Source organism: Siphateles boraxobius, unplaced genomic scaffold, assembly GCF_051911475.1.
Source record: "Siphateles boraxobius isolate OS27281-9 unplaced genomic scaffold, OSU_SipBor_1 65, whole genome shotgun sequence".
NCBI lineage: Eukaryota > Metazoa > Chordata > Actinopteri > Cypriniformes > Leuciscidae > Siphateles > Siphateles boraxobius.
In genome coordinates, this window is record NW_027509192.1 from 18,182,725 (window position 1) to 18,198,251 (window position 15,527).

At 41.7% G+C, this 15,527-nt stretch overlaps 1 protein-coding gene across 11 annotated transcripts in view; it reads right to left on the reverse strand.

Moving 5' to 3' along the window:
• Positions 1 to 695: 695 nt before the first annotated feature.
• Positions 696 to 15,527, reverse strand: part of brsk2a (BR serine/threonine kinase 2a) — a 237,867-nt gene continuing 223,035 nt past the window's right edge. For 5 of the 11 annotated variants that reach the window (XM_077211327.1, XM_077211320.1, XM_077211325.1 and 2 more), the window contains one exon: positions 2,522 to 3,473. In XM_077211327.1, the coding sequence (XP_077067442.1) occupies positions 3,262 to 3,473 (212 nt within the window). In that variant the 3' untranslated portion in view covers positions 2,522 to 3,261. Of the gene's footprint in view, positions 3,474 to 15,527 lie in introns of all 11 variants that reach the window. The other 6 variants (XM_077211328.1, XM_077211326.1, XM_077211319.1 and 3 more) reach the window with 3 other exon arrangements.

A 15,527-nucleotide genomic window follows, 5' to 3' on the forward strand; every position in this document is an offset into this window, starting at 1 on the left:
GTGTCGCTCGCTTACAGCGTATAGTTGAAAACATGACAGGAAAACAGAAAGAGAACAAAACAAAAAAATCGCAGAGAGACTAACAGAGGTTGAAGGTGATGGCAGATGTTTTTTTTTCCATTAAAAGATTGCAGATCTGAGAAAATAGTGCGATTTTTGAGAATAGTTACGTTAAAGCCATGCAAAGAAAATGCGTGCATGCACACAGCAATACAAGTCAAAAGCAAAGAGCAGGAACGGCCTTCGACTTTCCCGTAGGCCACAACATCATATTTACAGTAGAACTGATCCAAGAACAGCTTTTTTTTTGTCATCCATTGTACACACACAATGATATGAAGCTGACATTGATATCAAGAAGTTCATTTCTTCCCCATAGAGGCTAAACTACATTCTTAAATTACTGTTAAATTAGCTTTTTTGTGGTTTGTTTGTTTTTACATACTATTTTCTTCTCTTTTGAAGCTAGGAAAGAAAGATTCGTAAAGTCCACAGTACTTTTACAAATCAAGACATTAGAAAGTTTCTTTAAACAAACAAAATTGTGTTGCCCTGATAAAAACAAACACATTATTGTCATAAATAAATAACATTCAAGTCTCATGTGTATATGTATATATATATATATGTATATATATATATATATATATATATATATATATATATATATATATATATATATAACTGGATGATAATAAATAAGGACAGAGATAAAACACAAAATAAAAACACAGAAAAAAATACAAAAATATCCACAATGTATTCAACATTTTTTTTGTATTTGCTGGTAGCGAACATGAGAAATGATCAGAAAAAAAGAGACAAAATAAAATAATTAAACACTGCATTTCAGTGTCTAACCAATTTGATTAAATGAAACAAATTGTTCCTTCAGGCAATAAATACAGAAATACAAAGGTTAAATAATAATTAAATAAAGACTAGCAACACAAGATTTCAAATCTGAATCTACAACAGAACTAAAGCTAGTGCCACATCTAGACATTTTATTTGACATAATTATATTCAATCTGTACAACAGAGATTCATTCATTAGGATAAATTCATTCAGTACTATCCCCCCCCCCACCCCCACCCCATCCCGTCCCGTCCCGTCCCGAGTCCCAAACTCACTGAAAACCACGTTTCAGTCTGCAGCAATGATTTAAGATCAAGTGATGTTCTTCAAACATAAAGTCATAAATAAATAAAAGATCACAAATTGAAACGATACAATTTGAAAAAAATCCACATCTCCAGGACAAGCTCTCAAAGTCATATTTTCCTTCTCGACGTGTTTAGTTTTTTCCTATGGTCTTTATGAATCTGAGTGCAAACATCCTAGAGTTGTGTGAATGTGTGTTCATGACTAGTATTTTGAGTGTGAAATTTTGTTCCAAACCTAGCGAGCTGCCTTGCTATCTACTATCTTCTAAAGCAAGATACACACATGATTTTTTTCTACTGGTTTTCCACATTTGTATGATGAAATAACTCTTATACAACTCCTGAAAAGTTGTCCTAGATGGCAAAATCATGGCCAAAAGTGTCTGCACCAGGCTTTTGATGGTTTCCTGAATCGTAACCTCATAAGTGAACTCTGTGTGATATACAAAGAGCACTCCTCACACCATGTGCACTGGAGACTCCATTCATAAATGATTTCAGTAGAGTTTGCCATTAGCATGTTGCTAAGCTAACTAATTATTTGAAATGCTTTTCATAGTTAACAACTTGGTGTGTCATACAAACAGCGCTCCTCAACTTATGCGCACAGGAGACTCTAGATGACTTCAGTACAGCTGCCATATTACTAAGCTCACAACAGCACAGTTCAATTGATTTCAACTGAGTTTGACATTAGCATGTTGCTACATGCTATCAGCACCCTTCTCTAATGTGCATAAAAATACATAAACAAATAGTGGGTAAAATAGTTCTTATTTTAATTAGACTGATTAAAGTGCTTAGCCCGCCATGTTGAAGGATTTTTTTGTACAAAGTTTATTGCATTGCAGTAAGGGACTGCATTATAATGTGATCAAAGTGACGTATCCAGACATCCCACCCTGCCAAAACTCATTTCTGGGAGATGGTACAACACCCACCATAATATATTAAAAAAATTATATTATACTATTAAATTCATGCGCATAAACTGCCTAACACGGGTTTGTTCATTATCCGTCCACCGAAAGTGAAAATGATTTAGTTGAGTGTGACGAAAAAAGAGCAGAGGATCTCCACAAAATCACAAAGTTGTCACAGAAGACACATTTGAAACGTGGGATTATCCAACGCTATCTCACGACAGATTCCTACAAATTTTTACAAGTGAGTAAAAGGTGGCTAATTCGTATGATTTGTCTAAACCCCAGTGATGGGTAGGTTTAGGGGCGGGGTCAGGGGTAGGTCATTCATATGAATTCGTACGAATTAGCCACCTTGTAAATTTGTACGGATTGCCGTGAGACTGAGTTAGGTAATCCCAGGAGTTAGGGTAATGCGTCTTAGCTGACCACAGAAAATGCATCTAATACCACATGGAAACATGCTTTCTCTCTCGCTTGATTGATTTCTGGGATATTGTACATAATATTGCGTCCATCAGGGACTCACTATCAACCGACACCCGGACCTTCTGGGACAGGTGGGATGTCTGGGTACAGTATCTTAGAGGCAGCTCACTAAGTTTTGGAACAGAGTCTGTTGGAGCAGCTAGTTACCACCAGCTGGTCGACCATTTTAACAGGTTAGGATGCTGAGATGATGGTAGGGCAAGTGTTGTGTATTTGTATTTTAATCCTTGTCAAGCGTGGAGAGACCGGAGAGTGGGAAGGGAAGAGTGGACGAAGGATGAAGTGTCCATCTCCTTGGTAACCTGCTTGTTCGTCATGAAAAGTGCCGTCTGTCAATAAATGTCCGTCACAGGATATGCAGGGAAGTGGGGCAGCGTTTTAATACGTTTTCTGGATAATTCCTAGCAGCAAAGACAAGCCGTCACAAAGGTGAGGAAAACGGGAAGGTAGACGTAAAAGACATGAAAACATCTGGGGTAGAAACAACAGGGGTTTAGGAAGGGGCTGGCAAACTGACATGGCAAAGACGGTGACAGAGGAAATGTGTCTGGGTTTGTGTCATAACTTGTTTTTAACTCATTCCATCATACAAAAGTTTGTCCAAGTATAAATCCCATCATCTCTAAGACATATTTTAGTGCTTTTATGTAGGTACGTTTGAAAAAGCTTGATTGGGAAAGTGTTAGGGATGCTCCTGTATCCCAAAGGATGCCACCAGCTTGGCATTGTCCCTGGGATTGCCCGCAGGGCATTTAGAGTCACTAGGCTGAGGGTCGTGGCGACGGGCGTTAGATGGGTGTCTGTTGGGCGAGCCAGGTGGAAGAGGCACCTGGCCATTCTTCTCGTCTGAAAAAAGTTGTTTAATTACGTCAAAGAAGTTACTCAATGGGCTGCCTAGGAACACAGATAGGAAGAAAAGGAAAAAAGAGAGAACAAAGAAATGAACAATGGGTTCGCACAAGGAGAAATGGACAGAAAGGGGAAAAGAGATAGGATAGGGAAGAAGACTACGACTTGGAGAAGCTTTGAGGGCCACACTAACTTTTGATATTCTGTACAAGAAATGAGGCTTCTCTGGTTAAACCAGTTAAAACCAGCTTAAGGTTGTATCTAGCTGGTAGCCAATAGCTGGTTAGTACATTCAAGTTACAACATTTTATCAGTATCAGTGTTCCCTGGAAACGGAACCATTGACCATGGGCTTGCTAGCTTTATAGTCTACAAGTTGAGCAACAACAACATAATTACTTGTAGTTTAGATGGTTGATAAGCTGGCTGGACTAGCAGATTGTGGGAACCTAGCAGAGCTGGTAGACCATCTTGGATGAGATAAAAACAAACATAGCATGTTTTTTTTTTCTAGCCCAAATTCAACTAGGTTCCCACTTGCTGGTCAACCAAATGAACCATCTTACTTCACCACCTTAAGCTGGTATGACCTGCTTTTTCCAAAAACGTCCTTGACCAAGATGGTGTAACACATCAGCCAGGTCCCCAACAGCTGGTCAACCATCTACATCAGCTTGGACCAGTTAGAGACAAGCTACTGTGTTCACAAACATAACTACCACCTTAAGTCAACGTGAATCAGAATTTGCAACCCATTTTACCTCTGCCACAACATAGTTCTAAGTCATACAGAATATTCAAGCAAAGAAATCAGCAAATTTTCCTTAACAGGGATTTACTTGGTGAGGTTTAGGATGGAGTCCAGTTGCAGTTGATTGTTGAAGATTACTTTTGAGGAGCCTTTAGGTGGAGGCTGAAGGTCAAGTTCATACCAAGAGCATCGTTATGGTATACATTTTTCATATATGCTGTAATTTGCTATTATTGAAGTACCCTATACTTTAATTTTAACTGCAATTAAATTACTCATTAACTATTGGTAAGACAATCATACCTAAAACAGATCAACTGCTTTGGCTAACACTATTTTTGGCCTAGGTGAAGGGAGTTGAAAAGGCAAGTTGCTTAAAGGAAAAATTCGCTTAAAAATGAAAATTCTATGAACATTTACTCACCCTCAAGTTGTTTCAAACCTGTATGAGTTACTGTCTTCTGCTGAACACAATAGAAGATATTTTGAAGAATGTTGATAACACGACAGTTGATGGACCACATTGACTTCCATAGTAGGGAAAAAATACATCAACTCAAGAAAGAAACTCGTACAGGTTTGAAACAACTTGAGGGTGAGTAAATGATCACAGCATTTTCATTTTTAAGTGAACTATTCCTTTAAGCAAGTTTAAGCAAAACTCAAAACTGCGTCGTTGAAAACGACTCTTTGGGGACGCTCCCTTAGCGTGCGCCTCTGAAGTATGAATGAAACTAATCCAATCCTGATTGGTGTTGCGTCATGACGTAACATGTGACGGCATAACCGGATGTATAAAAGGAGACGCCGGACACACACACATTGCTTTCGCTCTTCAGCAAGCGCTCTGTGTTGAACTGTCTCTGTCTATTTGGTGTTGTTTGTCTGATTTAAAGCAAGAAAAATATTATGGCGAGTAAACAGTTTGTCAGATGTGTGCACCCCTGCCCAAGATTTATCACAGGTGGGGACACACATCAACTTTGTGTAAACTGTTTGGGAGTACAGCACGGACAGGCAGCTCTTGAGGGATCTGCCTGTGAACCTTGTGAAGCACTATCTATGAGAGTGCTGCGCTCCCGCTTGGATATTTTGGCTAATAAGGATGGCCAAGCTTGCGATCCCACGTCTGTTGAGGCAACACGGAGGCTTAGATCGTGGGGATCGCAAAAGGATCTCGCAAAAAGTAAAAAGATGTCATCCCGCCATCTCTGATGCTTCAGGTCACATCAATTTCCTTGGAACATCCAACTGTATGCTGGATGCAGCTACACCATGTCTGCCACAAAAGTTTTTAAAAGAGCAACCACTATGGTTACAAAATATTTCTCATCTAGCACCTGCCGTTCTACCGCTTCAGGAAGTCGAGAACAGTGCTCAAAAGATACCCGAGACCAGTCTCGAGAGACTGGTTCCCTTAGTAGAATTTCTGGGAAAATGGCAAAATCTTCCTAATATATCTATGTGGGTCCTGAATATAATAAAAGATGGTTAGAGACTGCAGTTCGGTCACAGACCCCCCAAGTTTGCAGGTGTGGTGCCGACTACAGTGGTTCCAGAACAGGCTCGGGTTATGGAACAAGAAATACAGACTCTCCTGGTCAAAGGGGCCATAGAAATCGTTCCCCTACCAGACAGGGAATCGGGGTTTTACAGCCCTTACTTTATAGTTCCAAAGAAGAATGGAGGACTGAGGCCGATTTTAGACTTAAGGCATCTGAATCTGGCTCTGAGGAGGTTCAGGTTCAAGATGCTCACCATTCCCATTATAGTGAATCAAATGAGGACCGAGGACTGGTTTGTCACGATAGACCTAAAAGACGCCTATTTTCATGTCTCCATCCTTCCATGTCACAGGGGGTTCCTAAGGTTCGCTTTTGGGGGCAAAGCATACCAATATCGGGTCCATCCGTTCGGCCTAGCACTCTCTCCCCGAACATTCACGAAGTGTATGGATGCAGCTCTGGCTGCATCCATACACTTATACTAAGACTCCAGGGCATATGTATACTAAATTACATCGACAACCGGGTCATTCTGGCTCAGTCGCGGGAGATGGCAGTTCGGCATCGAGATGTCGTCCTTGGTCACATTCAGAATTTAGGGTTGAGACTCAATTTAAAAAAAGAGTGTGTTAGAATCAGTTCAGAAAACTATTTTTCTGGGTGTGGTATGGGATTCAGTTACGATTCGGGCACATATGTCTCCCACATGCATCGAGTCTATCCTAACCATGGTTTCTGGGATAAGACTAGGCCAGGCCATCACTGTAAAGCAATTTCAAAGACTGCTGGGCCTCCTGGCAGCGGCATCAAACATAATACCTTTGGGCCTTCTCCACATGAGGCCCCTTCAGTGGTGGCTGAAAGCCAAGGGGTTTTCCCCCAAGGGGAATCCGTTCCGTATAATAAAGGTTACGCGCAGCTGCCTTCGTTCCCTATTAATATGGAAGAAACCTTGGTTCCTGTCCCAAGGGCCAGTTTTAGGGGCGTCATGTCGCCGGAAAACCGTTTCGACAGACGCCTCCCTTACTGGCTGGGGCGCGGTCATGGACGGCCGCTTTGCCAGGGGTCTGTGGCAGGACCATCATCATTCTTGGCATATAAATTGTCTAGAGATGTTGGCTGTTTTCAGGGCTGTGAGGAGCTTCCTTCCAGACATCAAGGGTTACCATGTCCTGATACGTACGGACAACACATCAGTGGTAGCTTATCTGAACCGACAGGGGGGACTCAGATCGCGCCCTCTATCCAGATTGGCGCATCAGATAATTTTATTGACCCAAGGGAAAATTTTATCCATCAAAGCAATATTTATCCCGGGGGTTCAGAATCAGGGAGCAGACATCCTGTCGAGGCAGGGGCTGAGGCCCGGGGAATGGAGACTTCATCCAGAAGTGGTGAAGTTAATATGGCAAAAATTCGGACGAATGGAAGTGGATCTATTTGCGTCTCGAGAGACGTCCCATTGTCCACTTTGGCTTGCGGAGTAAACGCTATTTTACATCCTAGGCCTGGTTATGTGCCTAAGGTGCCATCTAATGTGGCACAGTCAACAGTAGGGATGGGACGGTATGAAAATTTCATATCACGATAATAGTAACCGAAATTATCGTGATTATCAATATTATCACGGTTTTGTTAAAACAAGATGAAAGTGTTAAAAAAGAACTGATGCTCACACTGAAAACATTTCAACAAGTTTAATATTCAAGAATCAACAAACAACAAATAAAACAAGAAGCTCTATGCACTTTTTAAAGCAAGATTCTATTCTGTGGCATTTCCTTCCTTATAATGACCGTCGTCAATAGCAACATATTATAACCCACAGCGCACATCCATATATCACAACGGACGCGCGCTCTCATTTCATTCAAATACAACTTGTCATCTTGCGTCTCCGTTATTGATTGTATTGAAAATGAAATCGGAGTTGATTTATTGTTTACAGAATTTGATAATATTGTTGTGATCATCTTGTCTGGATGAGTTTTGTACGCTGTACAAAATGGATTTAACAGGTAAGAATGGAGACATTAATCTCTATTCAATATGTCCCCGTAATTATGCGGTAAAAAGAAATCAGTGTTTTAAGTGTACAATGAATATACATTATTATCTCTTAAATGTCTCTCTTAATAGTCTTGTTTTAAATTGTTCGTTCGTCTTTGGCTCAAAGCCACTTGCTGCAAACTTTTCTTAGCAGAAGCTTTTAGTTTATTTCAAGTGAGTGAGATAAAATATTTCAACTCAAAACAACATTTTGTGCCCAATTATTTCCCAGATGTAGTTTTAGTATTGAGATCAAAGTTAACTTGCCTTGCGTTCGCTACAACAGTGTGTAATGGTCTCACAGGACGGCTTGGCAGATTTGAAGTGTTTTTCTCTATCACTGCGACTTTTTTTTGAGCATGTTCTGCAGACAGAGTGACCATCCTCGATAAAGTTTCCCTCAGGATTTTTGTAAATGCCAAAATACGACCACACCTCAGATTTGGTCCTCTTAAAAGGCTGAAAAATCTCCCGAACACGGTCACTGCTTTCCGCCACTCCTTCCCGAATAAAAAAAACCCAACATTGCGCGCCTGCATCAGACTGTTGCTGGCTGGACAGGATTTATAGTGAGTTATTAAAATCGCGATAATCAAACACGGTTTTAATGATAATTGAATTTTAAACGATAATACTAACCGTCAGTACATTTTATCGTGGTTTATAGTGAAACCGGTAATCGTCCCATCCCTAGTCAACAGTTCTTCAGGCTTTTCACCCTCCACCACATGTGTCGGAAGAAGAGGAAAGGCTCCATTTGCTCTGTCCTGTCAGGGCTTTGAGAGTTTACCTTGAGAGGTCCTCTTCCTGGAGGAGGTCGGACCAACTTCTAGTGTGCTTTGGATCACCTAGGAAGGGATTACCTGCTTCTAAACAAACTATTAGCAACTGGATAGTTCAGGCTATTACTTTGGCCTATAGACTGCGTGATTTACCTTCACCCTTGGCTATTAGGGCTCACTCTACTAGAGGTATAGCATCCTCTAGAGCCCTTCATGTAGGAGTCCCCATTCATGAAATCTGTGAGGCGGCCGGTTGGGCCTCTCCTCACACTTTCATTAGATTCTATAGTCTGCACCTCCCTAGTACGCCCGGCGCACAAGTGCTCTCATCCTAGCTAGTGTATGTTTCAGTTTCACTCTAGGACAGGTTTCGGTGCGTGGCTTAGTGGGCATTCGTTCGTCAAAGAGTCGTTTTCAACGATGCAGTGTTGAGTTCCCTCGAAAGGGAACGTCTCGGGTTACGACTGTAACCCCTGTTCCCTGAGAAGGGAACGAGACACTGTGTCGTCTTGCCACGCCCCTCTACACCTAGGAGCGGCTTGCTTCGTCGCGAGGCTAATGTGTGTGTGTCCGGCGTCTCCTTTTATACATCCGGTTATGCCGTCACATGTTACGTCATGACGCAACACCAATCAGGATTGGATTACTTTCATTCATACTTCAGAGGGGCACGCTAAGGGAGCGTCCCCAAAGAGTCGTTTTCAACGACGCAGTGTCTCGTTCCCTTCTCAGGGAACAGGGGTTACAGTCGTAACCCGAGACGTTTTATCTTTACAGTAATGTGCACTGAAAATCATCTGCAATAAGACCAGAAACAAGTATTAAGACAGTAAATAGGGTTGGGTTCAATTTTATGTTGACTTAAAAGATGATTTTAACTGGATTTTCTGGTAAGGGTGAAGCACATGAGCACACATGGCTTTATATAGCCAACATTAGAGAGGCTAGATAATTACTAGAAAAGTAATGAGTGAAGCGATGTGTCATCTGTACACTGTCACTGCAGAAAGAATGACACATAGATCAGTCAAGAAACCCACACATGGGTAAAACGTACCCTTTAATCTTAATTCTGCTCAATTCATCTGTCCGGTTCAATTATACACCTTATTCCACAGACGGAATATACAACAAGATATCATCATGAAGCAACGCTGTATATTCTGTGATTATGTTAATGAAAAACATAAAATATTTTTTGTGGACAGAAAGACTACAATGTCTACAAACATTTTCCGTACATAAACAGAGACTGCTGAGCAATTATTCAAGCTAATTATTAACTAACAACAAAGAATAAATTACAAAAACCTCACAAACTTTGGCAAATGGAGTAACTAGTTCTTTCACTTATTCTAGCAGACTTTGTAAACTTTTTGTTCCTCGACAGGCTACTAAAAACCTGTGCATCCTGATTCATGAATTCTGGCAATTCTGGCGACTGGAAACGGCAATTTTCAAAAGTTCTTGGCATTTGTGTGTAATATGCACCAGCCGGTCCGGTCCATCTGAGGCTCAGACTAGCCTTCAGCCATCTCTGACTGCATGAGAAAACCCCCTTCAGTGTACTTGACTTCAGATTCTTCCAAACTCATGACTACACATGCAACCATAATTACACAAACTGGTACACCGTCAGTGGTGTAAGGTCCATTTGATCAGTTGAATATCTTCAGAGCCTCTGGTGTACATATGTATAGCCTCGTCTGTTTGGCGCACATAGGCAAGAAACTAAGACCAGGTTTGTTACTGTGACCGCCAGTTTCTGTTGTGCACATCTTAGTGTTTTAGTGCACACAAAACTTAAAGAAAACAAAATAAAATTGTGCTGCACTTACTGATTCAATAACATTATATGTGGAAGCGTATTTATAGGGCTGGGCGCACTTTAAATTGGACGTAATGCATGACATGCGTGATTACAAGTGTTGTGATTATAACAGGTTTATATATGGAAAAATGCAGTGTGCATAATAAAGTAATTCAGTGGCTCAAAAACCTTTTGGATACTTAAAGGGTTAGTTCATCCAAACATGAAAATTCTGTCCTCATTTACTCACCATCATGTCTGCAGAAAAAGAAAGTCATTTAGTTTTAAATGTGTTGATGGAAGTAAATAGAAATGTTTCCATCCATCCTATTTTTAAACCCCTTCTGCGCTTAATTGAGGAGAACCATTTTGGAAAAACATTTACCGAATAAATCCTTCGATGCTCAAAAAACCCTCATGTGACTTTGCCTCAACAGTGGATGTGACTGTATAAATGGACTAACCAGTGCACAGCATCTCAAATTTTGGTTTGATCATTCTGAAATGCCTGAGCCGAAGTCTGCCATCAGAATGTGATAAAAGGTCCTCCCAGAAGCGTCTTAAAGGGTCACTCCACCCATTTGCATTAAGATTTCCATTGTTAGAAATCCAGTCATACTATTGAATCGTCGTGCAACACTCTTTCATTTTCCCCTGAGACGAGAGAAATCCTCTATTTACCTTTTTCACTTCCTCCTACAATGACGCAAAAATCGTCATTTAACGTCATTGTAGGAGGAAGTGTAAAAGGGGGGGATTTCTGTGAAGACTACAAGCACTAGTTCCCACCCTTTCAAACCCGCCCATAGGGGGTTGGACCTAATGCGCTAACAGACCTATCAGATCAGTGCCAGTGCGTTTGATTTCACCGGGAGAAACTTTTTGAAAATATGGACGAAGGTACTGAATACACAGGCGGATGCTTTAAGGAGGATCTGGATTTTGATGAAGTTATGGTAGAAACGGATGTTCGTTGCTACCTTTATGAGCCACAGTATAGCGACGAGCAGCTGAGGGCTATGGAGGAACCGGAGGCGGCTGAAGCTGCTGCCAACAGCCGATGCAGACGATCTGCCTGCCGCGGACGAGTAGCCCGCAATGGCTCGAGCTGGGGCAGATTGGTGTTGCCTGTGCTCTCACTGTGCCCCAATGGACACAGGACAAGAGTCTGTCTGCTGCCGAAAATTCCAGCGGTGCTACGGAATCGGAGGATGACACGGACGTGTGTGTTGTTGCTCACCCGAGTTTCGCACCCTATATGGATAGCGGCGTCCTGGAGATCTACTTTAGAATACCTAAGTTCAACTGGCAACGTCAGCCAAAGCCTACAGGATCAAATGGTCGTCTTTCTGTAAAGTAAGTTTATTTTCATTTTGTTAACATGCTAACGTGGCAGGTTCATTGCACAAATATCTTGCAGTTAAGCTAGCTACTGTAGCGGGGTAAGCGGAGCGGGCTGCGTGCTAGGCTATATGCAAATCCACACAGACCGGCGTTGCCCAGCCTTCTCCTCGCGAATGGCAGGTCTCTCACCAACAAGTTGGACGAGATCCGCTTGAGGTTCGCTTCGTGGAGGATGGACAGCTGTGTGGCAATCGTCACAGAGACCTGGCTGGATAACAACATACCCGATGCTGCGGTAGAGCTAGCGGGTCACTCTCTGTTCCGAGCCGACAGGACCGCAGCTTCAGGGAAGAACAAAGGCGGAGGTTTGTTGCTTTACATTAATAACTTGTGGTGTACTGCTACTAATCTTATCGGGACATTCTGCTCCCCTGATCTGGAATATCTGGCAGTGAAGTGCAGGCCGTTCAAACTGGTCAGACAACTCGGCTCTGTTATAATCATAGCAGCTTATTTACCACCGAGAGCAAATCCTCAATTAGCACTGGACGAACTGTATTGTCTGATTAGCACTCAGATGAACGCAAATCCAGAGGCGGCTGTGATTGTAGCTGGGGACTTTAACCATCTAGAGCTGAAATCAGTGCTTTCTAAATTTTATAGATTCGTTGATTTTCCAACCAGAGAAAATAACATACTGGATCAGGTTTATTGTAACATTCCGGGAGCATATAAAGCTTATGCAGATCCACACCTGGACATGTCAGATCACATCACAGTGAAGCTGATCCCGGCTTATTAACCTCTGATCTGCAGGACTAAACCTACAACTAGAACCGTCCAGATCTGGACTGAGGAGGCCTCCTCAGCACTACAAGACTGTTTCGAGCATACAGACTGGGATGTGTTCAAACAGGGTGCTAATCTTGAGGAATATACTTCTGCTGTTCTGTCCTATGTTGATTTCTGCACTGACGTTGCCCTGCCCACAAAGACCATCATGGTTTTTTCCAATCAGAAGCCATGGTTGGATGGTACAGTGCGGCATCTGCTCAAATCCCGGGATGCACTTACGGGTCAGGAGACAGGCCAGCTTACAGTAGGGCCCGGAAAGAACTGAAAAAGGGTATCTAACTGGCAAAACTGAAGTACAAACAGCGCATTGAGAAGCACTTCAATAACAACAACCCACGTAATATGTGGAGAGGTATCAGGACCATTACGGACTATAAGCAAAGTGACCAGCCCCTCGTCCTGCAGAGGCACATCAATATCAACAAGGCTTGCTGACCAGCTGGCAGGAGTTTTCCTGGACATTTTCAACCTGTCCCTGCAGCTTGCTAGGGTCCCTGTCTGCCTCAAAACCTCTATCATTGTGCCTGTGCCAAAAAAAATCAGTTGGCACTTGCCTCAATGATTCCCGTCCAGTTGCCCTAACCCCGGTAATCATGAAGTGTTTTGAGAGGATCCTCCTTAATCACATCAGAGATGTTATCCCTGATGGTCTCGATAGCCTTCAGTTCGCCTACAGGATGAACCGCTCTACAGAGGATGCTGTCTCGCTAGCACTCCATATAGCCATGACACACCTGCAGCACCCCAACACTTATGTTAGGATGTTATTCGTGGACTTCAGCTCAGCTTTTAACACAGTTCTCCCAGACAAGCTGGTGCTGAAGCTCCACAACCTGGGACTATCAGTTTCACTGTGTTCCTGGATCAGGGATTTTCTCACGAATCGTCCACAGTTGGTGAGGATAGGGAACTTTACATCTTCCACTCTTATCCTGAACACTGGAACACCGCAGGGCTGTGTGCTCAACCCGGCCCTCTTCAGCCTTTTTACTCATGACTGTCTTGCTATTCATTCCACAAATACGCTCGTGAAGTTTGCGGACGACACCACCGTAGTGGGTCTCATATCTGAAAATGATGAGACTCAATACAGAGAGGAGATCCAGCACCTGATATATTGGTGTTCAACAAATAATCTTATTTTGAACACCAACAAGACCAAGGAGGTGATAGTGGACTTCAGAAGGTCCAGGAAGACAAAGCGCGCTCCTCTTTGTATACGGGGGGACGCAGTGGAGGGTGTGGATAGTATTAAGTTCCTGGGAGTCCATATTTCATCTGACCTGTCCTGGTCAGTTAATACATCACACCTGGTGAAGAAGGCGCAACAACGTCTTTTCTTCCTCAGGAAGTTAAAAAGTACTGGACTCGGCTCTCAGTTGCTCAAGAACTTCTACAGTGCTACAATAGAAAGCATACTTTGTTTAAATGCAACGGTTTGGTATGGCAGCTGCACCGCAAAGGAAAGGAAGGACTTTGCACGGGTGGTGAGAACTGCTCAGAGGATCATGGGCCATCTACCAGACCTGGACAAAATATATGCTGTCCGAATCAGGAAGAGGGCCAGCCGCATCGTGGCGGATTGTTTTGCACTGCTGCACTACGTTTTCATTTTTGATTTTAATACTCAAGTATATATTCACTCTGCTGCTATTGAATATATTTAGTGTTCGGTTTTTACTTGAGGTATTTTATTTCTATTTTTATATATCTATTTAAAAAGTTAGGCTTATAATTGCTTGTGTCATATAATTGTTTGTGTTATAGAATTGCTTGTGTTTATATAATTGCTGTCACTTTTTTTTTTTAAGCCGAGAGTCTCATACAAAATTTTGCTATGTGTGAGCATAATGACAATAAAAAATAATAAAAAAGATTTTTCTTCTACTGTAGTGGGAGAGGTCTGCGGAGCTGAGCATTGCAATGCACTATGGGGATTGTTGTCTACAATCCACAAGCACTAAAAAGTCATTTTCTGCCTCTTATCGGCCAAGAAGGTCCCAAATTAGAAATTTATGATACTATTCTACTACATATATGACCCACTTTCAATACATATTCATGTCTCCACCGGTGAAATGACCCTTTAAGCAATTGCGTTCCCAAAAACCAACATCCGAATGCAAGATAACAGGGCAGTGTTTAATGCGTTTCGTCTGCGCATTTATGTCATTTATGATGGAGGAAAAAAGAGCCACAGTGGCTTCCCCGATTGCAGCAAATTGTGTTCATTTTGCACCAATTTCCCAGGTATTGATGATTTTGTGCATAAATTCGCAACATTGGATGGAATCATATATTGGTGACAGAATCTTAATTGTTGAGTGAACTACCCTTTAAGTCTTACTTAAACTGTCTGAATGTCATTGTATAAACCGATGGTTCTCAGCCAGGAGGCCTCGGCAAACTGCAGGATGACTTAAAAGTATTTAAATTAATAAATTGGTATTAATATATTAACATAACAAAAGGCTGTGTTTTGATCATCTACATTAACATTCGAATAAAAAAAACACATGAAATCGAGATTTAAACTGTGATCATACTTCTTTCCTCCCCCTACTCACAGTTTCTGTTGATGAAAGCAGTTTGAAAACGAGCAGTTTTGTCATAATTACAGCATAAACATTGTGTTGAACCACTGTATTAGATAACACAATATAATTATGCAAGTGGCTTTTGTTTTAAAGAATGATAGCACAAGCATGCTTTTCAAGCAAAACATTTCACAAAAAAAGCCTTTTTTTTGTAAATGCCAAATTGGATTGATTTGTTAGCTAATGCAAAGACATTCACACGTTTAAGTGTTAAGTGTTTTGGTACTCTTTTTGTCCACTGTAATTGTGGTGCAATTTGGTGTATTTAACACACAAGCCGTAAGAGTCTTACCACACTTTGACCTTGCGACTTTACCAGTTTTTGCAGCAAACTGAGAGTTCTCTGGATACATGTGAGAGAGAGAAGCATGTGTTTACATGTGAGAGAGATAAACGTATGATTACA